General features: G+C 39.9%; 1 protein-coding gene across 12 annotated transcripts in view; it reads left to right on the top strand.

Moving 5' to 3' along the window:
- Positions 1–26,243, top strand: part of DMD (dystrophin) — a 1,020,507-nt gene that overhangs the window by 965,184 nt on the left and 29,080 nt on the right. For 7 of the 12 annotated variants that reach the window (XM_035114375.2, XM_035114388.2, XM_035114380.2 and 4 more), the window contains 7 exons: positions 948–1,033; positions 3,470–3,627; positions 13,531–13,697; positions 15,654–15,765; positions 16,970–17,106; positions 18,016–18,054; positions 25,567–25,632. In XM_035114375.2, coding sequence (XP_034970266.2) covers positions 948–1,033; positions 3,470–3,627; positions 13,531–13,697; positions 15,654–15,765; positions 16,970–17,106; positions 18,016–18,054; positions 25,567–25,632 — 765 coding nt within the window. The remainder of the gene's footprint in view (positions 1–947; positions 1,034–3,469; positions 3,628–13,530; positions 13,698–15,653; positions 15,766–16,969; positions 17,107–18,015; positions 18,055–25,566; positions 25,633–26,243) is intronic. The other 5 variants (XM_035114377.2, XM_035114383.2, XM_035114381.2 and 2 more) reach the window with 3 other exon arrangements.

Genomic DNA, 26,243 nt, shown 5'->3' with positions numbered 1-26,243 from the left:
CATTTCAAAGAACACAACTAACTGGTTTTAGTTTAATTAAAGGAAAATCTTCAGTTAAGGAAATGGTTTGCAGCATTGGAATTCTTCCAGATCCCAACGATTTTTAATCAAGTTTTAATTAAGATAATCATGGACTGCTAAATTTTGTATTAGGAACTGCTGGAATCTCCAGCAGTATCCTCTGGAGCTACAAATTTTCTTCCTTTCCAAAATCTGCCCCAATTCTAGTTTTGTTGTAATGTTATGATAGTCTATCTCAATTTTATTGTGTTTTGTTTAATCTGTAGGTGCAAAGAGGATGTCTATTAGTTGCTGAAATCATTATTTTATAGAATTCAGTTGATGTAATGGTTTATTTCTGCCAAATAGAAATGTAATTTTGTATTTCAGTACAATATGTCTTTTACAGGAGGCAACAGCAACTCAAAATATTATAAAAACACTTTTTGTGATTTGTTTGTTTCCCGCACTTCACCCTAAGGTCCAACAGCAGGTGACAGTGTTAAAGCACAATTTTAAAGCAATTGCTAACCATAAAAATAATAAAATAAAATAAAATGATAGAATATTTAAGTAGGCATTTAAGAAGTTTCATATTAAAAACAATGACATACCCATGGGATAGGATTTCTAAGACTTAAAAGACTACTGAAGACTACTGAAGACTGCTGTTCAGCATACATGAGTTAATTGCGTGGCCTAAGGAGCAACAAAAGAAGTCATAATTCTGAAATTTAAAAGTTTGTGAAGCTTTGCTTATCTAATAATACCCTTTTGCAGAGTTATAATCTACTGGTTTTGTTGGGCTTTTCCATTCCTTTTGAGTTTTTTCTTAATTTCTAAGATGTTCATTGATGCATTTAGAAATAGCAAATATTAATTGCATGTTCAATTAACATATTTGACTGTATTATTTTTCTCCTTTTCCTGTGATTTAATTTCAATAGGGGTCGAACAGGAAGGATCCGTGTCCTCTCTTTTAAAACTGGTGTTATTTCCCTCTGTAAAGCACATTTGGAAGATAAATACAGATGTAAGTTAAGTTGCACAGTTTGTTTTTTCGCTGTTTACAACATAAATGCAGCATTTAGAAGCAGCAAATACTTGTTTGTCAGCTCCTTGCATATTCTAAACATTCTCCTTTATTTTTCAATTTTTAAGCAAACAGGTATTTCCAAAAACTCAACTAAGTTTTTGCCCAGAGCAGCCACTGAAACTAACAGACTTAGCTTCATCACATTTATTAATTTCAGTGGATCTACTCTGAGTAAAACAATGAAAATTGATTGTAGTTGGGAGCCATCCATTAAATCCTTCGCCTGAAATAATTCTTGGAGTACAGACTCAAAAATCTAATTGGCACAGGGAAGTAGTTGTGTAGTTCACTGAAGTCCCACTGTGCTGTTTTACGTGCTCCAGCTTTCAGGAAGGACAGTCTGCAAAGGAGACTGACAGGAGCATCCACTGAGTGGAGTTGACTCACATGACATAGCAACCAGCAGAAGTCCCCCAGGAATAATCTCCAGAGAGTTGGGGAAACCTCCAGAGCAGCATGAGAGGTAGCACCTGAGGAAGGGGAGATTGCTGAAAATTGCCTCTCCTTCTGCTGGTGGGAGTGTCATGTGAGTGACTTATGTTATTCCAAAAATTACATTGTTGAGTGAAATCAGGGCCTGTAAGGTATATTCCTTTCTCCTAAATTTTGGAATCTACCATTCTGCTTAAATACTTTGTCTTAGAAAAGTGTCCTAACACTTAGGATAATAAGATAGAATCAGAAAATCTTTATTGAGGCTGACTTGATCTGTCCTTCAAAAGAAACGGGAGTGAGATTTCTTAGAAGATCCCACTAGTTCAGGGATGGGAAAGCTTTGGCCCTCTAGATGTTGCTGGACTACAACTCCCATCACTCCTAGCCAGGATGGTCAATGGTAATGAGTGGTGAATGTTGTAGTCCTGCAATATTGTAGATAAATAGGTACCGCTGCGGCAGGAAGGTAAAATTCTGTGCACTCTGGTTTCCATCACAGTGTCCCATTGCACTAGAAGCAGTTTAGACATTGGCCACATGACCTAGAAAGCCGTCTGTGGACAAACGCCGGATCCCTCGGCCTGAAAGCGAGATGAGCGCTGCACCCCATAGTCGCCTTTGACTGGACTTAACCATCCAGGGGTCCTTTACCTTTGTACTTATTATCACATGGATGCCAATTATTATTTGCATTGTGTTTCCTTGTGGTGTTCCTTGCTCATTCCTAAAAGTTGAGCAACACATGATGACTCTGAAACTCTCTCCTGATAACATCAATTCTCCTACCAAGATACTCTCTACAACTATGATGGGAATGGAAAGTCCTCCTTGATGATGTAAACTAAGACTTGGCTAGGAAATGGTGTCTTAAATAGAACCAAAATAAAATCAGGTATTAAAGCTGTACTAGTAAATTTCCATACAAGACTAAAGCTTTTCTATAATTGTGCCCTTAGTATAAAATGAAATATTAATGAGTCTGCAGGAATATAACCATATTATTTTCACTTGCTGAAATCTGTTTTTAATGCTTTGAAAACAAGATTTATTCAGGTCATGTGGGTAGTGCCAAATAAATATGTCGGTTGATCTTAATCTCATTTTTTTAATTGTTACAAACTTGAACATACCTTCAGATATGTACTATATAACTCATTTGCAGTAAATTAAATTTACATGTACCGGTAGTACAATTCCTGGTATTAACATTTCCTGTGGGTAACATGGTTCTGTAATGCAGAACTCTTTTTCTTTCTTCCAAATATATTATTGGATTCCAAATGCCAAGCTTTTGGGTTTTTTCAACTCTTGATGCAAATCTGAGTTTGGAAATCCAGTTTGCAGACATTTATCATTGTGCAATTTTTTGGTAACTTCATTTCTTTATTCTGATTGTGAACATCTTTGCATGCAAGTTATTCCTATTTAGTTCGGGGACAAAAATCTTAAAAACATGTATATACTTAAAGCATTTACTCACAAATTTATTACCTATATAGGATAATGTGCACTAGCAGCAATAAAATTAGGGCTACTTTTTTTGGCCCAAATAGTGTTGATTACCAATGGTATACTTCAGTATTTAAAAATGATTTTAGTAACTTTACAATTCTGAGCTTTGACAATGATATATTTTTGACATTAATTATTTAACATTTTATTTAACAAAAGCACTTCCTTGCTTTTGTTTTGGTTTATGTGAGTTACAGTGTAATAGTAATTGGCTACAAACAAAATCTGATTCAAAATAGTTATTTCAGAATTGTCTACTAGAGAATGTCAAACCACTAAATAACCAAACAAATTGTGAACAAACCTAATGAAAACTCTCAACCATTTATTTGTATCTCTGACAGCAAATTTGTTTATATGTATTTTACAGTTGATAGTTCCTATTGTTTTAATGGATTTTGCTATACATCTTTCTTCTGCCTCCAGATCTATTCAAACAGGTAGCCAGTCCCACTGGATTCTGTGACCAGCGTCGTCTAGGCCTCCTCCTGCATGACTCTATTCAGATTCCAAGACAGCTGGGTGAAGTTGCTTCTTTTGGTGGCAGTAATATTGAACCCAGTGTCAGGAGCTGCTTTCAGTTTGTAAGTATACTTCTGCTTATTGCTATTTGGTTTTTAATCCAAATGTTATGCAGGATAAATAAACTCAGGCGATAAGTGTGGAGATCAGAGTTATGTATGTATGTATGTTTATTTAATATTTAGTTTATTGAAACATTTTATTGGATAGAGCCAGGCAGTCAGAATATGGCAACTCTGCACTCCAAATTGACACAGTATCCATCAGATTAAATACAAAATGCATCAAATAAAGAATGGTGTTGGGAACAAGACCTGTCCAATTTTATCTATTTCCATTCTTGCCCTGCCTTTCAACCCAAAGGTCCACAAAATTAATTACAATCAATAACATTTAAAAAATTTTTACAACTAACACTAAAACTGTAGAGTCATTGGCATGAGTAGTGAGGAAAATGTGACACCACATCTCAAAAGCCTTCTAGTATACTATACTATAGGGACGCGGGTGGCGCTGTGGGTTAAACCACTGAGCCTAGGGCTTGCCAATTAGAAGGTCGGCGGTTCGAATCCCCGCGACGGGGTGAGCTCCTGTTGCTCGGACTCAGCTCCTGCCAACCTAGCAGTTTGAAAGCACATCAAAGTGCAAGTTGTGCAAGCGGGAAGGTAAACGCCATTTCCATGTGCTGTTCTGGTTCACCAGAAGTGGTTTTGTCATGCCGGCCCATGACCTGGAAGCTGTACGCAGGCTCCCTTGGCCAATACAGTGGAACCTCGGTTTACGAACACATCGGTTTATGAATTTTCGGTTTACGAACGCCGTCGACCCATCTGGAATGGATTAATTCACTTTCCATTACTTTCAATGAGAAAGTTCGCTTCAGTTTATGAACGCTTCAGTTTATGAACAGACTTCCGGAACCAATTACACCCATGCTTCAGGTTAAGTACGCTTCAGGTTGAGTACTCCGCGGACCTGTCTGGAACGGATTAATCCACTTTCAATTACTTTCAATGGGAAAGTTCGCTTCAGTTTATGAACGCTTCAGTTTATGAACAGACTTCCGGAGGTACCACTGTAATGCAAGATGAGCGCCGCAACCCCAGAGTCGGGGGTTCTATACTACTGGTATACTATACTATACTATACTACCGTGTTTCCCCTTTTTTAATCCGTAGTCAGAAAGTAAGCCATAGCAGGCTTTTAAAGCATTTGTTCAATATTAAACACCCCCTGAAAATAAGCCATACCTTCACGCAGCAGCGCCGCTCGCCTTGAGGCAGCGGGACCCAGCAGCAGCGCTGTCCTTGTCCTCCCGCTGCTGTTGCTGTTGCTGCTGCTGCTGGGTCAGGCGGAGGCGAGGCCGCTGCTCGCCCCTGGGGGCTGCGTGGCCCAAGGCTGAGCGGCGGCGGGAGGCCCGCGGGCGCTTCTGCACGGCTGGAGTGACGGGTGGCGGCGGGAGCGCTGCTGGCCCCTTCCGTGCCGCCGGAGCGTCGTGGGCTGAATGGCCCAAGGCAGAGCGGTGTTGCGCCATCAGGGCAACAGGCGGCGGCGGCAGCACTGCTGGCCCCTTCTGCGCCGCCGGAGCACCCGGCGAGGAGGCCTGCCTCCCCAGCGCCCGGTACCGGCGGCTGCAGAGCGGAGCGCTCTGCCGCGCCGAGCGCTCGGAGCGCCCAGCAGCGCCTTGCAGAGCGCCGAACGCTCAGAGCGCCGCAGCAGCCTGGCCTCTTCCTGCCTGCCACCCCACCGCCCGGAACCGGCAAGGAGGAGGAGAAAGGGGCGCCTGGGAAGGAGTCGGGAGGGCCCTTGCTGCATGATCCATGGGCACCCGGCTCCTTCCAAGCGCAGTGAACGCCGCGCCTTGCTTTGAGCAAGAGGCATGAAAGGGACGCGGCGGCGAGGGTGATGGCTGCGCGGGCGGCGGCTGCGTCACGTCTCCCGGCGGCCGTGGGGGCTCTCGGTGCTGCCTTGCCCGGGCCCCGCATTCCCCGGAGGCCGGCCTCATGCAGTGGGTGGAAGGCGCGCGGGTGGCCTGCCTAAGGCCGGGCGGGATCCCTCAGCCCTCCTCATCCTCATGCGTTTATTTCGCGAAACACGCCCCCCCCCAAATAAAGCAGCAGGAACCTCGGAGCGGTTGGCAGGGGGTGGGGTGGGATTAAAAAAACCACGACAAAGGCATCACCGGGCGGAGCGCCGAGCCAGCGGCCTGGCCTCTTCCTGGCCATGCCGAGGAGGCCTGCCGCCCCACTGCCCGGAACCATAGGTACCATAAAAACATAATAAAACTAAGACATCCCCTGAAAATAAGACACCATGTGGTTTTTTGAGGGGGAAAAGTTATAAGACGGTGTCTTAAAAAGGGGGAAACACGGTATACTATACTATACTATACTATACTATACTATACTATACTATACTATACTATACTATACTATTTTGACTTGCATTTTTTAGTCACCCTGCATACTTCCTAAAGGAGAACATTCAAAAATATGCCTCACTTCTAGTAGATATCAGTCTTGCTTCTAATACTGCAAAGCCTGAAGCAAAGAGGGGGGAAGTTCAGATAGGAGATAGCAGATATATACCCTGACTTCTGACACTTTATCATCTTAAAGAACTTTCAGTTTGGCTCAGAAACTAACCATCAGCCAGTGAAATTTCAGAATTGCCATTAAGTCACCCGGCAAGTCATCCATGGTTCTGCAGCAGCACAAGTGAAGTAAGAGCGAATTTTAAGTTGGTCTAACAACTTTTGGTTTTTCAAATTCAAATACATTTTATTTTAAATGAAAGATCAAGTATGTTTTTCCATGGCCGTTAAGGGAAAATTGACGAACAGCAACAGATACTTTGGCAAAGTATGTTTAGAAAGTACTGAAGACAGAGGTCTGCAATGGGACACAAAAACAACTCGTTAAACTGAAGGAATAATAAATTGTAGGGAAAGAATTAGCATTTCAGAGAAGTATAAGAAGAGTTCATTATTTTATGACCTCTCTTTAAAAAAAATGCTAAGAAGGGTCTGTCTGGTCAATGCAATTCACAATGTGAGGCAAAAATAACTTTTGTCTTTTAATGGAAAGGGTCACTGGAGGGAAGAAGCAAAGGAACCATTGTGACTCTTCCTCTTCAAGTTTTAAATTCCCACTTCAAATGTTAGACTACTCTATGCATGATAAAAGAGGTTTCCCCCCTCAAAGTGATCCACTGTGCATTTCAAGAATGTATATCCCTCCCATTGTGTTCTTTCGACATGGAAATAGACCTTGTGGGTGACCTCACTCAAACATCATTAATCAATCTGCAGTCTTTTCATGTTACTTGAAGGTTAACGTATTGTTTTACTTATGATGGCCATAATTAGTTGAGGTTTAAAAACATATTAATACAGTATAACATATTATACTATTTTTAATATTACATCCCCCCCCAATTTAAGTAAATATTGGCTACCCACAGGTTTAAAATTCAGGTCAGTTTGGTTCCTGATGCTATATACTGGATTGTACCAGTACTTAGTTATACTTAGAGCTAATTGGTCTTTTTGGCCCAACATGCAGCTTGATAAATAGGCATAAAGATTGCTGTTTATTGCTTATATCACATATGTCAACTACACCCATTCATGGAAAACAACAATCTTGCTGCTACCGCCCTATACTCTGCATAGCCCCATCTAAGAAGACATTTTGAAAGTTCTAGCCGGTATGAAGTGTTACAGCCTAAGATAGAAGGAAGGAACATGTTGAACCTTTTTGGCAGTGGGTATATTATGTTGCTAATGAAGTTAGCTGTTAGTTGCATTAAGCTTCCAGGCCCAATTCAATGTCCTAGTTTAAAGAGAAAGTGACAGGCACTTTATGGCCAGGGCTCTATATACTTCAGAGACATCTGAACTTAAAAAACCTTTCAGAAGAGTCCTCTTCAGATACCTCACTATTTGAGAAGTGAGAAGTAGGGAAAGGGACTTGTCTCAAAAGTTCTGGATTCCTTTTTTGACACAACCGCCTGTGTTTGTTTTTGCTGAGTACTAGGCCTATTATACAAAGGTTGTTTTTTTGCTGCTTTTAGTGAGCTTGTTATCTTTTTATGTTTTAATTGTTTTTATATCTTTAAATGCTGCATATTTTGAATTGCATTTCATCAGTTATTATGTTGTTTGAAATTTCTTCAACATATATTTGCATTATTGAAAACATTTGTGCACTATACATTCTCTCTCTCTCACACACACACACACACCTCTTCACAAATCTAACTCAAGGACTTTTCATTATTAATAGCAATTGGCTGGAAGTGAGGCTTTTATGCTGATAACATCCCTGGTAATAATTTGCAGTCATTTCAGAGAGAGAATGAGAGAGAGAGAACCAGCAGCAAATGTACTGTATCAGAATCTGTTCTCCTGGTCTCAGTGGCTTAGGTATGCTGGCAACAACCTTGTCTGTCATGCACAGCAGCACAAAAATGTAATGTTTACTGTACCAGGAGATAACAAGGGGTGGTGAGGAAATCTCCCTGATCTTTGTTTGAAATGCAAGTCCTTGAAAGTAGCGGGGGAGGGAAGCCTTGTTCTGTCAACATGCATGTGCTCACAGCATTGGTGTTTGTAATACCCCCTCCAACTGCAGCAAAAATGGTACAACTCCTACAAGTGCATTCTTTGTCCGTAAGGAATGAGGTGGCTTTAAAAAAAAAAACTTTGCCACTTTGAAATTATTTTTCTTCCCACAAGCTTGAGGACTCATGCAGTGCCTAGGTTACAAACATTAAAAAGGATGTACAAAGAGTAGCTCTTGGGAGAAAATGAGGCTTCATGTGGAATATAAAATAGAGCTTGACTTTGCTTATTCATTTATTTAGTTCTCTTTCTTTCATCCCCCCACTACACACAAAAAGCTGTGGCAATAACAACAGTTTAAGGGCAAAAGGTGCAATAAAAAGGTAGCACTATATATAGGAATGGGAATTATACCTCATGTCTGTTGAACCCTGTCCGTTGAATGTCAGCTAAAAGGTAGACTTCAGGAGAAATATAGTGTTTATGCTGTTCAAACGTGGCACACAGATGATGCGGACGAGAGGCTGGCCTTGTGGTGGAACATAGTGAAAAAGACATTTCCTGAAATCTGGCTTATCTTACATCATGCTCAGTGGTAGATCCCAGGCTTTTCAGGTCACTGGCCCTGATTTTAAACACTGCCTGAACACAGCTACAGTCTAACCGGATTTCTGGTTTCCTTAGATCTACTTTCCCCTATTTATAGATTCAGCAGCAGCATTCTGTAAAATTGTTGCTTGACTATTACAATAATGTTGTGTTTTGCTTTCACAATGCAAACTTGTATGCCTCAGAATACGTAGCTAGAGGAACCAATTGTCTCATTCATTAATAATTTTATTTGTATGCTGCTTTTCCATAAAAGACCGGGACACGGGTGGCGCTGTGGGTTAAACCACAGAACCTAGGGCTTGCCAATCAGAAGGTCGGCGGTTCGAATCCCCGCGACGGGGTGAGCTCCTGTTGCTCGGTCCCAGCTCCTGCCAACCTAGCAGTTTGAAAGCATGTCAAAGTGCAAGTAGATAAATAGGTACTCCTACAGCGGGAAGGTAAACGGCATTTCCGTGCGCTGCTCTGGTTCGCCAGAACCAGCTTTGTCCTGCTGGCCACATGACCCGGAAGCTGTACACCGGCCCCCTCGACCAATAACTCGAGATGAGCGCTGCAACCCCAGAGTCGGTCACGACTGGACCTAATGGTCAGGGGTCCCTTTACCTTTACCTTTTCCATAAAAGAATCATGCTCAAAGTGGTTTACAACAAAGAAAAGTTGAACACATTTCAAGATCAAACACTGCAAAACAATTTCATTGTAACACAATAGAACAACACAGTAGCAAATATAACATCACCCCAAATGACAGAAACTTTCCAGTATTATAAATATGATTACATTAACAACATCCAACAGCAAAAACTTTGTTTTAGAAATAGATACTTGGACAGGACTAGCAGATAGAAAGGAAATTTGCTTTGTGTCTACTACCCTGCCAATATTTACCATTTTAAAGTCTTGGTTATCCTGTATGTAGTAATATACCAATACCTTATTTACAAGCCTCTAGACATTGTTTTTTTTAAAGAGCACTTTACCAATGTAAATTTGAATCTCAGAATTTTAAAATAGTTTTATTGTAATGTAGATTGAAATTAGGGGTGCGAGTGGCGCTGTGGTTTAAACCACTGAGCCTAGGGATTGCCGATTGGAAGGTCACCAGTTCGAATCCCCGCGATGGGGTGAGCTCCTGTTGCTCAGTCCCAGCTCCTGCCAACCTAGCAGTTCGAAAGCACGTCAAAGTGCAAGTAGATAAATAGGTACCACTCCGGCGGGAAGGTAAACGGTGTTTCCATGCGCTGCTCTGGTTTCGCCAGAAGCGGCTTAGTCATACTGGCCACATGACCCGGAAAAACTGTCTGCGGAGAAACGCCGGCTCCCTCAGCCTATAGAGCAAGATGAGTGCCGCAACCGCAGAGTCGTCCGCGACTGGACTTAACTGTCAGGGGTCCTTTACCTTTTTTAAGATTGAAATTATTAGTATAAACTGATTTTTTTCCGCATGATTGACCATGGGACCTAAAAAGAGAGGATAAACTTCAAACTATGCTGTTATCCTGATCTCTATCCATGTTTAAATTTGTGAAAATGATCCAGAACATTGAGGGGGAGCAATACACTAATAGATAATTGAGAGCAGAAAAGAGAATAGGCTTTATAGCTAAAAAATGGAGGCTAAAAAATGGAGGCAAGAACAGTCTTGGTGAGTGGTTGCATGGTTAACTTTCGTGATCGACTAAGATAATTTGATACAATTTTCTTGAAATCAGGAATTAACAAAATATGAGGTAAAGCAGACATATGTTACATTTTTTTAGAAGGCAGATTTTTCTCCTTTTTTTAGCATTACATAACATAATGGTGAATATCCAGCTTTCCTCTCCAAATGTTTCTTGGCATATGAATGCAAAAAAGTCCCAACAAAAAACAACAGATGTTTAGAATTTAATATGAATTTGAATATTAGATGTAACAAATTGTTATTTGCAAACTGGGAAATGCACTGTTAACTTTGTTCTATGATTTACAGTTTTATTGTGGCAGTTGCACAGAAATATGTTAAGGGGGGGGGGGGAATCTTCACAGTTTGCTTTTGTTGTAGATTCTTCCCTTATGTAAAACCCTTGCTTACTCTTTGGCTGGATTTAGAGATGATTAAAGAAATTGTAACAGCAGCTCAGGGAACAGTCAAGAACTATCTGTCCTTTACTGTCTGACCCTGACAGGCTTTTCTCAATATGGCTTTAAATCTTCATGCAATATACTCCAGTACTAGTTTTGGTGCAGTTTAATGCAGTTAATCTCCAGCAGGAGAGATTGTAGATAGTATAGATGTAGTGATCAGATAGACAACTGTCAAAATTGATAACAGCCAACAGAATTAAAATAGAAGTGCAGAAGCTGGAGAACTGAAACATATCTTTGCATATGACAGGAGCCATTTCATCTATTCACTGTATTCCCATGTAAACTAAAAGCATCTGCAAATGGAGAGGTGAATGCTTTGAGCTGTTCATTCTTATTCTGTCTATAGTACACACTGCAGCATTTCAGTACAGAATCCATCTTTTTCATTCCAAAAATGGCATGTAAAAGGCTTGTGTGTGTGTGTGTGTTCATAAGGTGAACTCAAATGACCAGAGCAGCTTATTGAAGATCATTGTCTAGCTAGTAACAACACAAATTTATAAAGTAAATCTTCACATGGCAATAAACAGATAGCTCACCCACTCTCTGCAAAGAATTGCCTAATCAAAAGCATTGTAGTTGTTGCAGAACAGTTTTTGCAGAAACACACACACACACACGAGTCCTCAGTAAATTTGTTTGGCTTTCTGCAAAGTTTTGAAATAATGAAATATGTGCAAGTATTCTAATATCTAAATTAAAATTAATACATTAAAAAATTAAAGCAAAGAATTCCTCGGTCAATTGTATATATGTGCCTCCCATTTTACAATAGTTATGACCATCTGAAGTACTGCCCCTTATAGATTTTCACTTTGTTCTATTTAAATTCTAATCTCTTCCTCTTGTCCCTCTGTCCCCATATTGCTATTTGCAAACAGACATAGAACCATGCAGGGATAATTAAGAGATGGCTATGGACAAATGGCGGGATGCTTACTCAGATAGATGAGTAAGACATCACATCTTCTACCCTTGTGTGCCCATGGCAATGCATAGACCTCATAGATATTTAAATTGTCTTTGTTAAGTTTACTATCTGTGCACCTTTCAAAAAGTTTGCTGAATTAGCATATATAACAAGTACGGTAATAGCAACCAAAAAATCCTCTCTTCAGTCAGATTAATGCACTGTTTTGGGTGACAGTTTACGGCATCCATTATTTTCTTAACACAGTTCTGTTTCATTTTATGTTTACAATTATTGGCAGAAAGATAGAACTTTATAGCATGTGTGTGAGTCTATCCACTAATTTTAGTTAAACCTTTTGATCACTGTTCTTTGTCTTAAAACACAGTAGATATTTACTATTATTTTTCCAAATAAATTTATTTGAACTCCTTGACAAGTCAGCATTATTATCTGCTTGCTTTGGGAGTGTTAACTTCACCAGTCTCATTTCGGATCAAGTAGCCAGTAGGTTTCAACTTAGAAATATGTCACGATTTACATTTATTTGATCTGAGGGCTTAAAAATAAGTATGATAGAGAAGACAGTGTAAAGTTATGGCTGGACATAGATGGCTATTAAGAAGCTAAAATAATTCTGAGGGCTTTTCAGGAGTGAGAGAGAAGCCCTAGAGTACTTAATCAGTATTCTTCCTTGATGAAATTAAGATTGGTATGGCTGCCAGTTTTACATAGGGATAGTGACTAAAGAAGAAATACTTTCGGAAAGTAAAGGAAGCCCAGATGACATGTACAGGTTGCAAATGAGGTTATAAATGTATTAGTAAGGGGGAAGAAATGGAATTGGTTTGCAAAATGATATTTATTACTGAAACAGGAGGAGAACTAAGTAGTCCTTATATACTCTTCAGAATAATTCAGAAAAGAAGACACTGAACCTAGATGCATGTGTATGCTGAGATTTAAGTGGAAGAAGAAAATGTTAAGGACACAATGAGCTATTTCAATAAGAAAAAAGAGCTAAAAAATAGTTTCAAGGGCAACAGTAAAATCTGTATTAGTTTGCAACTGCCCTTAGAAACTGAGAACAGTGATGTCATTGGAGAGGGGAAAACGTAGGAATACATGATGGAAGACAAAAACTCATATCTTGAAGCAGGTTTACAAAATATACCTACGCAAAATACCTTATGTCTGATGAAGGACAAAGCTTCACATCCTGACAGAAAATGTGTCTCAAAACCAATGTTTTATTTCCTGGAACATTATAGGGATGAATTTAAAGGAGGGAGAGTGTCATCTAATTTTCCCTGCAAATGCTTCCCTATGCTGTTTTTAGCTGTTGCCCCTCCCCCATCAAGGTTCAAAGATAACAACAATAATCCCAGTTGATGGGGAAACTGCTCTGTGTGGAATATTTCCATGGAAGAATTCATGGATATGGGAAGGGTTCTAGTAGATCCTCTTTTCACCTGCCAGTTCTCCCTTACAAATGCCCCCCTCATTTTTCGTTGTTTAGTTAGTTTGTTACGGTAGTTAGTTAGTTATAAAGGGAGGGAAGAGGAGTGTATGTGTTGTGTGTGTGTGTGTGTGTGTGTGTGTGTGTGTGTGTGTAGGGGGGCGGCAAATGTGTCAACATCTGAAAATTAGATGAAGGAAGGGAAATAATACTTGGCTGGAAAGGGGGAAATTACTTGTAAAATGAAAGTTTTTCCTGTGTCCTCTAATGTAATCTCCTTTCTCTCATAGGCCAATAACAAGCCTGAAATTGAGGCAGCCCTTTTTCTGGATTGGATGAGACTTGAACCACAGTCCATGGTATGGCTGCCAGTTTTACATAGGGTGGCTGCTGCTGAAACTGCCAAACACCAAGCCAAGTGCAACATCTGTAAGGAGTGCCCAATAATTGGTTTCAGGTACAGTGTTATATTGCTGATTTTTACAAGATGAACTAAATGCACCATCAATTGCTACTCTTTGTGGAGGTCATATGTGAGCACTGAATGCTTCCTTCCAGCACATAATATGCAGAGAAGGCACTGTGTATTAATTTCCTCATCTCCTAAAGGCAGCCTCCTTAACAGAAATGCTTGTTTAATATTCCTTCTGTTCTGTAAAAGTAATCATGCTGTTTGGATACCTTCGGGTAGTGATAAAGCGGGATATCAAATCCAAACTCTTCTTCTTCTTCTTTCTTCTTCTTCTTCTTCTTCTTCTTCTTCTTCTTCTTCTTCTTCTTCTGCCATTAGATGAACCAACCTGGATCAGACCAAGTATTGATCTTATTCAGCACTTTGCTCCCCCAGTTGCCAACTAGATAACTATCGAAAGCCCACAAGCAGGACATGAACATTTTTGTAAAACGTGCAGTTGATAACCTGCTGGATACAAAAATGTTCCTAGAAGAAGTTGCATAACATGAATGAAATAAAATCCTGGTATGCTGGAAAAACCATTGTGTAATGTCATTTAAAAAAATATAATCTGCTCAGTCTATAGTCTCCTTAACAGACATGTCAACCCCAAATATGGAAATTCTGTTGATGTGCTTAGACCAGGGGTCCCCAGACTTACCCGCCTTCGGGCCGAAGGGCGGGGGAGTGCGCGCACAGTGGGCCGGAGGGAGGGGGAGTGCGCGCCAGTGCGCATGCGCACACCCATTTACTGGCGCGATGGCGCGCTTCCAGGCCGGAAAAATCGCCGAAAATTGTTTGTGCGCATGCGTATGGGCCTCCCCCCGACCCGGAAGTGCACCTCCCCCCCCCGAAGTGCACCGGAGATGACCTCTTCTGGGTCGGGAGAGGCCCATACGTATGCACAGAAACGATTTTCGGCGATTTTTTCAGATATGGAAGTGCGCCGCCGCGCAGTGCGCTGCAAGAGTGGGCGTCGGCAGCGGGCGTCGTCGCGGGCCGGATTGGGAGGCCAATTGGGCCGCATCCGGCCCGGGGGGCGTAATCTGGGAACCCCTGGCTTAGACACCTGGATCTCAACAGTGTGGTTACTATAGCAATGAATCTATGCCAACATCTTGCAAAATAACTATGGATTGGTATCTGTTATGGATTGGTATACCTAACTATGGACTGGTATACCTACTTAGCTGTTAAGTAAATACTATTTTCAGTTATGCTTAGACTTGTTTTATCACCTTTCCCCCTAATAACAGTTTTGTATGGTCCCTGCATGTTTCAGTCTTAACATTGTCTTACCACTGAGCTCTTGACAAGGAGAATTTTGGAATTATTGTGTAAAGCTCAGATAGATAACTATGAGTGTGCTGCATCACAGGAAATCAACCCTACTTCCTTCTTTCTGGTACTTTTGTTTAATATAAAGTACTGGGTGGTTAAATAAAAGAATGTAAAACTAAAAAGTAAGCATTTATTTAATTTATATGACGTCTCATAATTGTTGCAAGCATCCACAGGATAAAGGTTGCTTGCTTGCTGCATTTAATTACTGTATTCTTATGTCATAATTGGTAGACTACACAATATGGATTCACACTACCAAATCTAACATTTCCACTGTTGGGCTGTGGATAGGCTGTCTCTATTTAGGAGAGATTGCAGTGAATTTACCAGCCTCAGCTGATGGACAGAATTAAAACAATATTTTAAAAATCGAGTAAAAATACAGATAATATTAATAACAATAAAAACATCCCAACACCAGCCCTTTCCTTAAAAACAGTCAGTTCCTAAAAGCTTGTTGAAGGTCTTCACCTTCTGCTGAAAGGACGAGGATGGAGCCAGTCTAGCTTCTGTAGGAGGGGAGTTCTTAAGTAGCCACCAAAAAAGCTCTCCTACTTTATAACTGAAACAAAATTTGGTGCACAAGTGCTGAATTTGTATTTTCTTCTTCTCCAGGTACAGAAGTTTAAAGCACTTTAATTATGACATCTGCCAAAGCTGCTTCTTTTCTGGGCGAGTTGCAAAAGGTCATAAGATGCACTACCCAATGGTAGAATATTGTACACCGGTAAGTGACATCAGTGTCTCTGGAGAGAAGAGGAGGGGAAATCATTTGTTTGTGTAAGACAGTGGAAGCATTGTGCAGTATTCCTTTTTAAATTCAATCATTCTTCACAAAACTGATTTTTAAAGCACGACTATCTTGCTATATCCAGTGAAAATAACAGGAATAATGAATAATTGGATGTTGCTAGTTATTATTTATATATTGCTGTCATGACAACTAAATCCATACTTTTCCAAGGTTGGCCAAAAGAGGAAACTATGGTTCATTAAAGAATTCCTAGTATATTGAGGCATGTCATAACAGGACTGTGTGCACAGGCAAAAGGCTTATGTGTATTTCAGCTTATGAATTCAAGAGAAAATCATCCAAATGTGGCCAATAAATAAAATCAATAGCATACACCAGCTTTTAATCAAAATTCTCAAGTGCTTTATTCTATTTATCTCTTTCCACCTAGACTTAAGATAATGATTGTGCTGATATACATATCCAAGGAAAGGTGTGGTGAAAACGTTTTTTCCCTCCCAAACTGAAGGGGAAAATTGTTAATCTTCAAAGTCATAAAGTGCATTAGCACTTTCTTTTAATTGTAACTAGAGAGAATTAGATTACGGTATATAATACAGCCGACTGTTTCTACTTGCTTCTTCCTAGCAAATGAACAAAATCTTCCCTAAAAATGAATGTATTATATATAGCAGCATCTGTTTTGTAGAAGTGATGTTTTTTGTTACTTTGTTGATAAGGTCAATATAAAAATATGATAAATAGTATATTTGGTTAGGGGGTGCATATTACTGAACATTACGAGAATACAGTTTCACTATAAAGATGGAGACTATCCTGTTGCTACTTTTCTATTCTGTTCCTACTGTGACACAGCAACCTCCTGTACTACCTATTTTGCTGTGTTGGTACATGCCACATACAAATTTATGGGTTATCACAGACCTGGCAAACTTGTTTTTTTTTTGTAAATATTTAATATGTACATTAACAGCCTCATGTTCATGAATACATTTTTTTGAACAAATCTGCTGATATATTGCAAATCTCTAGATCATGGGAAGTGAATCATGCTCCTGAAGTAAGTTGTCATGCACTTCTAATGCATAATGGTAAAATGTTTGTGGTTTGGTGGAAGAGGCCAGTCAAATATTTGGATTTCTCCTGTAAAGTGATACCCTTAATATGTTGCTTCCAGACTACTTCAGGAGAAGATGTTCGTGACTTCGCCAAGGTATTGAAAAACAAATTCCGAACAAAAAGATACTTTGCAAAACACCCAAGAATGGGCTACCTGCCTGTACAAACAGTGTTGGAGGGAGACAACATGGAAACGTGAGTGAAGCAGATAAATAATTTTTTTATTTGTTAAGTTCTTTGAGCTGCTCAGGTGGCACCTGATCCCTTTACTTCCTAACTGCATAACACCACTTTCATTTCTTTCATTTTTGTTTATTTTGGTTGAAAGTAATATACAAGCTGACGTTTCAATTGCTATAAGTTCAACTTGAACCAGTAAAAGAAAAAATGCCTGTGAGCTTATTGATTGCACTGAAAGTGTTTAAAGTAGTTGTCATTTTGAAAGTATTTAAAGTGGTTGTCATTTTGTGGGCCTCCAGATGTTACTGGACAACAGCTTTCATCATTGGGTTGATAGGGGTTGGAGTCCAGCAACATCTGGGGGTCCACAGATTCTCCATCCCTAAGATAAGCAGAAGTCAACATTCATTCACTTTCTCTTGATATGGAGAATACTTTTATCAAATATAGAACCGTCAGTAGAGCATGAGACTTAATTTCAGGGTTGTGAGTTTGAGTCCCACATTGGGCAAAAAAATCCTGCATTGCAGGGGGTTGGACTAAATTACCCTCTTGGTCCTTTCTAACTCTATGATTCTATGAATTATTAATTTTGTTTAATTTTAAATTTATACTGTAAATTTCCCACATTTTTCCATATTTCTTCCCATAGAGATGATGACACAAAAATTATGTCTTGTGTTTTTCTTTCCCTATCATCTGCTAGTTAATAGTTACATGATTTAATAGCAATTGCACTACAGCTTGTTGTCTCTCTCCTTCTCTTTAATATTTTATTTTGCATATTTTTGGCTGCTTTCCATGGACATTCATGTTGGTCTATTGGATTTTCCTGTTTTTGGGTTTCTTTTTAACTTTCTGTAATTATTTTGCTGCTAAGTTTTTTCTGCCTCTCTCTTCACCTCCTCATTTTTTGTCTTTCAGTCCTGTTACTCTGATCAACTTCTGGCCAGTAGATTCTGCGTGAGTACTTTTGCCAAAGTGTGCTGCTATTGCTTCTGCTGTTCTCTCACTATTTGTTCTCTCACTATTTGTTTTTAATTTCTGTTGAGTTTTGTTTTTTAACATATGTCCATTTCCCTCCTTCCTCCCCACCTGGTTAAAATTTAAAACAAAATTTTAGTCCAAATCAATGGAATGGTATACCAGTAGGGTTTCCTGCACTTCATTAAATGTACGTGACATTGTATTCAAAGTTACGGTCCATCAAAACTGAATCATATAATCAAAGTTAACTTCTATCTGAATCACAGAGATTTGGTTGCACAGTCCTACCTCATATGGAAGCATGCACATTAAATATTTGAATTTCTGGATTAAAGTAGGCATTGTTGGTTGGGAAACAAGCAACTTTGAGATTTAATTTTTATTTATTTATTTAAGGAAAGGAAATATATCATTGAGCTTACTTTTAAGGTCATTAACATTATACACACAGTTGCCCTAGATGAATGTGTGATCAAATGCACATTTGGCTATTTGGTATATGCATGCTTTCCCATTCATTTCAGTGGAGAAGCCAGACTGGCATCTATGGGTTTTGGGGGGATCTGCCTACAGTGTAAATGAATGGAGAGGAGCTTGTAGATGGGCAGTGTCTGTGCAGAAGTTCTGCTTCTGCCCTCCTAAGCAGTCACAAGATTCTGGTATATTGCAAGTCCAATTACAATGTATTATTGAGAATGAACACTACTTTTCAATACTGTCAGAGGTCTGGTTATGATCCATGCAACACAAAGCATATTCCAATATTTTGTTTCAGTGGAGAGCATTCCCTGTACTTAGATTCCTGCATTTAGATGCTTTCATTAACATTAAATTTAGAATGAATTGTGCCTGAAGTTTCAGGAGCAAGATACTATTATTTCTCAACAGAAATCTCTTATTAATTTAAGGCTGCATGAATTCACTGACAAGTTAGTTCAGTAATTGCAGATATGAATAACTATCCACTTTAGATAACTATCAGCTTGACATTGATGCTAACATAACTTTAAGATTGGTCTTAATTATTTGTTTGTGCTACTTAATTCATATGTCTGCCAAATATTAGTGAAGGAGGAAGCCTAAAATTAGTCTATGAACACTACTAAAATTCTTCTGAAGAGTGTGGCTTCTGCCCTTTCCTTGCAAAGAGTGATTACTGAAATAAGCAGCTCTAAAACTGCAATTAATTCACAGTATATATTTGGAGCATACTGTTGTAAAGGCTAACTGCATTCTCTTAGAAAGCAATCCTATAAATGTCCCACTGCAGTAAGTTCAGTTGAATTCAGTGGGCTTACTCCCAGATAAATTGTCTAGGATTACAGCCTATAATATTAATGAATGAGCATCCTGGTTTTTGCTGCATGTATTTGAAGAACTGTGTAGACTGAATGCCAGTAACCACCTACTGCTAGGTCTGTGACCTGTTTTCTGTTGGATACTCAACTACAAGTGAATTAAGAATAGCTTACATTTTAGTGGTATCTGTAACAGTATGGGACATTATTTTTGGCTGGCCTTTCTAGTCAAACGCAACACCTGTAGTCACCAGGGCCTGGCTTTGCACTGCTCCAGCAGCAACCCCCCCCCCAATAGGAAAGGGTCACAGGAAGGTTGTTGGTTCAGTCACTGTGAGGCAAGGCACTCCCTGCACCTCAACATTTGCCAAACACTCCTTAGATTTTCTTCAAACCTTGGAACTGGGGAGGGGGCTGGGATCACTTGAGACCAGCAGGCTAGTGTAGCAGGTACAGGGCATGCCACATGGCACTCATAGTTCTGGCCATTCCCCCACCTCCGCATCTGCTGGCTAAGGCAGTTGCTTCACTCTGCCTCATCATAGGACCAGCACAGAGGAGGTCCTATGCTATTCACTTGCTATTCTCGAGGATGGGGAGCAAATATATGAGAGCCTCACAGCATGTTCATTAAAATTCACGCAAAATAATTTTTGACAGTTTCGGTATGTAATGCCTATGAAGACATAATTAAACTTCATTATTTTTTACACAACAAAAATAAAAAAATATAATGGGTGGATGGCATTTGGCCTGCTGTCTGCATCCAGCCAGTCATTGTTTTCACCTAGCCCATGCAGTACGCAGGGACTTTGATTTACAACTATGAACAAACTATTTATTTGCAGTTAGCAGGATAGAAGAGAAAATGAGCTGAAGACATCAGTTTAAAATAGAATTCAGTGGATTCATTCTGAACTAAAAGTTGATTTACCCTTGATTTCTACTATTACTGCATCTCTCCTTTTAAATTGAAATGTCCATATCAAACTATCTCTCTTTGTAGACAGAGGCATCTCAGTATCTTGTTTCTTTTGTGGAATTTTCTGAGGTGACACAGGTTCCTTTTCGCTTTTATTTCTGTCAGTTTAACATCCAGTACATAACTGTGTCAAGTCTACAATTTGATGGCACATGGCTGGCCAATAAATAGCTTCTGAAGCCCTTCATTTGCATTGTTCAATTCCCAGATGATTTTCATGTATAGCATTCAGTATTTCTATCCTTAGGTCTTGTTTTATTATTCCTTAATGATGAATATTATGTCCATTTAATTCCTTCATCTAGTTCTAATAAATACAAATATCATCAGACATCTCTTTCTGACCATTCCAGAAAAGTTTCTAAAGGAACAGCAGAATTCTTAATATTTACAATCACTAGTGAAACTCCTTTAGTTTCAGAATGAAAAATAGCAGTGTTTTATCTGTGACACTGGTTCTCCTTTCTTCAGATATACACTCTGGCTAGAGTATCAGCAACTCAGATTTCTGCAGTGTTGATAGTCATCTTTGGATTCTTAGACGTGCCTTATAAACTGCCTCCACTGGCCTTTTAAATCTGTTCCAACACCTACTGTTTTTACACAGATGAAGTTGTGGGATATTATGTATCCAAATACTATTGCTGATGTTTCTTTTTCTGTTTGAGCATAGTTCAGTTTGATAGTTCTTGGTGTTCTGAAAGCACATACAACAGGTGAGCCTTTCTACAGTACAGTACATTATTTAAACCTGTTGTACAAGCAACTGATTACATGGTTACTGTTCTTTGTATTATAAACCTTCCAGATTGGTGTTTTTTGTAGTAGCTGCTTTAACTACTAGGCTGACATCCAGTAAGACTCAACAACTTCAACTGTTTGAGGAAGCATTTATAATATACCTGTTATTTAGTTTATATTTATAATCTGGTTTACTGTACCAGTAAGTTTGGCTTACAGTGATTTGCAAGTTTTTAAAGGCAGCACATAATCTTTTCTCAAAGGCAATTTTAGAAACCACTGTTCTTTGACCATTTGTGATAAAAACAACAACACACTATTCACGTTCTGGAGCTGTGGAATCCAGTGTACCAGTGAATAAATAATGAGGCTTTTCTTGTTTCTGCTGATCTAAACCTTATCTTTGGCTTTGAACTTTGTTGTAGTTCAATAAATCTACATTTCCATCACTTTTCCAAGTGTATGGACAGGAATTTATGCTATAGTCAATGTGTGTACATTACCAGATCTTCATATCTACTGAGGCACTTGTTTCTGTTTGGATCTTTCTCTAGTGCTAGGGCTTCCCTTGCCTAAATGTACATACTTCATTGTTAAATCAGTGATGTGTCAGGGGTGAGCGATTGGATGGAGAGATCCCCCAAAACCAGATTGAAGCATTTCTTATGATACCCTTTATCTACCCCACTCAGCTCTATCTGTTCCTTTTCTATGTCTCTTCTCTTTGTTGCATTATTGAAAATGTGGGGGGGGGCATATTTTTTTAAAGCTTCACCTACAACATGAAGAAATAATGTTCACTGAAGGATATAATCCTCCTTATTTAATTGCTTGGAATTCAGTACTATTCAAATACTTGTGTACAGCTTTTTCAGAAGTTCAAACACCAAGCTTTGTTTTTGATTCACTGTTTTACAATGGAGTGTCTGCTGCTTCAATTTTTTTATAAAAATGATATTAAAGGGGGCTGAATTAGGCAATAAAACATACTTTACTTAACACTGTACAAAACTTACTATTGCTGATTTCCAAATGGAAGCAACTCCATTTCTCCCCAGAACTGCTTCCCTCCTTCCTGGAATACTTGGTTCTTGCCCATCCATCATCATGGGCATGTGAGACAAAGCTAGAACTCTTTCCACGGATACAAAAAGAAAACCCTTTGAAACAGAGAAAACTATAGGCCACATGTAGGTTACATACTTGCAGAATTTGTAAATCTGTATTTGCTTACATATAAAACAAGAATAGTTGCCCTAGAAGCAGGGCCGTCTCTAGGCCTGGGTCCGGCGGTGCAGGGTGCCAGGCCACCAGGGGCGCCGCAGCGCCCGCTGAGAGGCGCGGTGGAGGACGCCCCAGGTGTGCCGGATGTAGCCCCAGGAGCGCCTCTCAGCTGTTCAGCGGCTTCACGCCGCTCTCCGGAGGCACGCGGGCTTGGGGCTGCCTCCGTCGCGCGCAGGGGCGTCGCAACAGGGGGGCAGCGCCCCCTGGCCCAGGGCCAGCCCTACAGCCAGGCTGGGTGGCGCAGGGTGCCGGCCCTCCAGGCGACAGCCGTGCTGCGCCCACCCGCCGCGCTGGGAAACGGGGTGGGGGCGCCAGACGGATCCGTCGCGCCAGGGCGCCAGGTATGCTTAAGACGGCCCTGCCTAGAAGTAAAATAGTATTGATTCTGTCTCTTCATGCTTTAGTCCGGTTCTGAAGTGTCGATCTGCTTTCTTCTAAAGCTATGAAATTTATGTAGAGAGGGAATAACAAATACTTACATTAAACAGGCAATTTAACTTATGAGAAAAAGAGGAGGCATTGTTTGATGCAACTGAGGTCTGACAATTAAAAAAAACCACGTGATGTGTCAGAGCAGTAAAATGCATTAAGTGTTGCTATAAAAATACTACCAAGCTTTTTAAAATGACCTGGTCTATATTACAAAGTCATCTCATAAAATGTAGTGGTGAGATCTGAAAGAACTATGCTAAATTGCATGTCAAACTATTGTCTCAGGAAATTTGAGATGGCTGAGAATAGGTCTATCACTTCTCCTGAGGGGGGGGGGGGCGGACTTCCTGTTGTTATTGGGAAACACAGTTTTATTATATAGCTGGTTCCTCATATAAAGCTAAAGTGAGAATAAATTTTCTCAGTCTCTTAATAAAATCTGAGACTACCCCGAAATGCACAATTTTCCAATACTAAACATACTGCAGGCCAACGATATTTTTAAAACAATGCCAATACTTTAGCAGGTCATTTACACACCTGGTTAAAAGAAAAAGCAAGTCTAATGATAGATTAATTCATCATAGGAAAGGCAAACAGAACTCAATAGCTGCACTGGCAAACCCCAGGGGTGGGGAATATTCAGGGACATTATTATGAAGGATATTTACCCCAACTGGATTTTGGCTTGCGAATTAAACAATACTGATCCTGCTCTTGCAAAGAATCCCCATGGATGTGGCAGCAGCAATGGTAAAATGTTTGTTCATGCTTGAACAGTAATGGATTCAGAAGCATTAGTGTTTCTAATACTAGTACACAGATCTAATACTTGCATTGAGGGAAGCAGGCAATTACAAATGCACCCCAAGCATTTACACGTTTTGGTGTGTTTTTTTATCCTCCTTTGAGCGTATTTGCTATATACAGCTTATACAGCACACTATATGTAGCACACTGAACAGGCTGCTGCAGTGTCAGGCTTTCTGTGAAAGGAATAGAAACCTGATTCAGAGAACTGCAAATGCAGCTTCAGGATACAAGCTCATCTCCACCCACATTGAGCTCTCGCCCTTCATCTTTCTGGGAAGGTACTCAATGCAAGGACCTCATCACCTTCCCTTTGATAATCTGTTTTGAGGACTGGTTACAGGTAGGTAGCCGTGTTGGTCTGGATCGAAGTAAAATAAAAAAAATTCCTTCAGTAGCACCTTAAAGACCAACTAAGTTTTTATTTTGGTATGAGCTTTCGTGTGCATGCACACTTCTTCAGATACAGTGAAATGGAAGTTTCCAGGCACTTATGTAGAGAAGGGGTGGGGAGGGGTGGGGATGGGGAGGGGGGATCACTCAGAAGGGTGGTGGAAATGGGTGATTGACTGACTGATAGCTGTTGATGACCGCAAACGACTGCAAATGGTTTTGCATGAAAAAGCAAGGGTTGAGATGGCTGAAGATCGCTTATCATGTATAATGAGATAAAAATCCGATATCTCTGTTCAAACCAGGTCCCTCCATGGTTTTGAGCTTGGTGATAAGTTGCAATTCAGCAACTTCTCTTTCCAGTCTATTTCTGAAATTCTTTTGTAGTAAGACAGCTACTTTGAGGTCTTGTATAGAATGTCCTGGGAGATTGAAGTGTTCTCCTACTGGTTTTTCTGTCTTCTGGTTCCTGATGTCAGATTTATGTCCATTTATCCTTTGGCGTAGGGTTTGGCCTGTTTGTCCAATATAGAGAGCTGAAGGGCACTGTTGGCATTTGATGGCATACACAATGTTAGAAGATGAGCAATTAAATAGTCCTGAGATGGTATGTTGGATGTTGTTGGGGCCAGTAATGGTGTTGTCTGGGTGTATGTGGCAGCAAAGTTGGCATCTGGGTTTATTGCAGGCTCTGGTACCAGTGTCCATGTTAAGTCTGGTGGTTGTATTATTGTGGGTGAGGAGTTGTTTAAGATTGGGTGGCTGTCTGTAGGCAATGAAAGGTCTTCCTCCCAGAGCTTGAGAAAGGGAGCTGTCATTGTCCAGGAGAGGCTGTAGATCTCTGATGATGCGTTGTACTGTTTTAGCTTGGGAGCTGTATGTGATGACTAGTGGTGTTCTGTTATTTTCTTTTTTGGGTCTGTCTTGCAGCAGGTTCTCTCTAGGTATCTGTCTGGCTCTGTTGATCTGTTGTTTAACTTCATCAGGTGGATATTTTAGTTCTAAAAAGGTTTGCTGTAGATCTCTTAGGTGAGATTCTCTGTCTGTAGAGTTGGAACAGATGCGGTTGTAACGTAAGGCCTGGCTGTATACGATGGATTGTTTGGTATGTTTGGGATGGTTTTGAGGAGGCCTTGATTGGGATGGCTGGTATAAATTTGGAAATTTTCAGGTGTCCTCTCCTCGATTTTCCTTGATGAACCAATATTGTAGACAGGAAATGCAGCTTAGAAAAGAGCAAAACAAAGTCTGAACATAATACAGACTTGAACAGACTTTATGAGAAAACATAGCATTGGAAGAAAGTATTTTGCAAGAAGCTCTTGACATAACAGCAATTGTCTGGTTTTGAAAAATCCCCAAACTTTTGAGCGTCCATTTTCACTAAATGTTTTTTACAGGTAGGTTGAGGAAGCAAACAGATCACATGGGTTGCAACTCTTAAGTGTGATATTTCTTAGATGCAGTGAGGCCAATAACAACTTTGGTGGATTTTCTCTTTCTAAGCATTATTACTTGTGTGATTAATCAGTTTTTTCTGCCTTATAGGCCTGCTTCGTCCCCTCAGCTTTCACATGACGATACCCATTCACGTATTGAACATTATGCTAGCAGGTACGAGATGGGGACAAATCTTTGTTAGGCAAATCTTCCTTGAAACAATTATTAAATTATCACCATCATAAATTATATTTTTCCACCTTTTTTAAAAAAAAGAGGACCAAGGCAATATGCAAACAATTTAAATATTGGAATTATAATGGCCAACACCACACAAACTTTAACAAACGATGCTAGGATTATTAAAAGCTCCAAGGATGGAGGGTATACATGTTTACTAACTTCTTCTAATCAGCTTGCCGACTAACTTGCATGCAGAGTGACTGCATGATATTTAGAATGTACCTACAACTCACTTAAAATAGGAATTGCCAAAGCATGCTCTCTTGCTTACATCTAACTCTGAGTTTGTGCTCAGAACTTCATTATACATTCTTTTTTCCAGAGATATGCTTCAGTGGAATCCTGCAGTGACCATGTACTACAAAATAGCGATATCTGTCCAGGATCTGTCAATTTTAGTGCATGGATCAAAAGTGATACAGTTTCTGAATATTATAGGGGAGGAAAATGACTGCTTTGAAAAATAATCATACCCTATTAGTATACCACACATTTAGAAGAATCATCTCATATATATCAGAGTAGAAGCTAAATTCTAATAT

This window comes from Zootoca vivipara, chromosome 4 (assembly GCF_963506605.1).
Source record: "Zootoca vivipara chromosome 4, rZooViv1.1, whole genome shotgun sequence".
Taxonomy (NCBI): domain Eukaryota; kingdom Metazoa; phylum Chordata; class Lepidosauria; order Squamata; family Lacertidae; genus Zootoca; species Zootoca vivipara.
The sequence above is the reverse complement of the archived record's forward strand: the minus strand, read 5'-3'. Positions and strand labels throughout refer to the sequence as shown.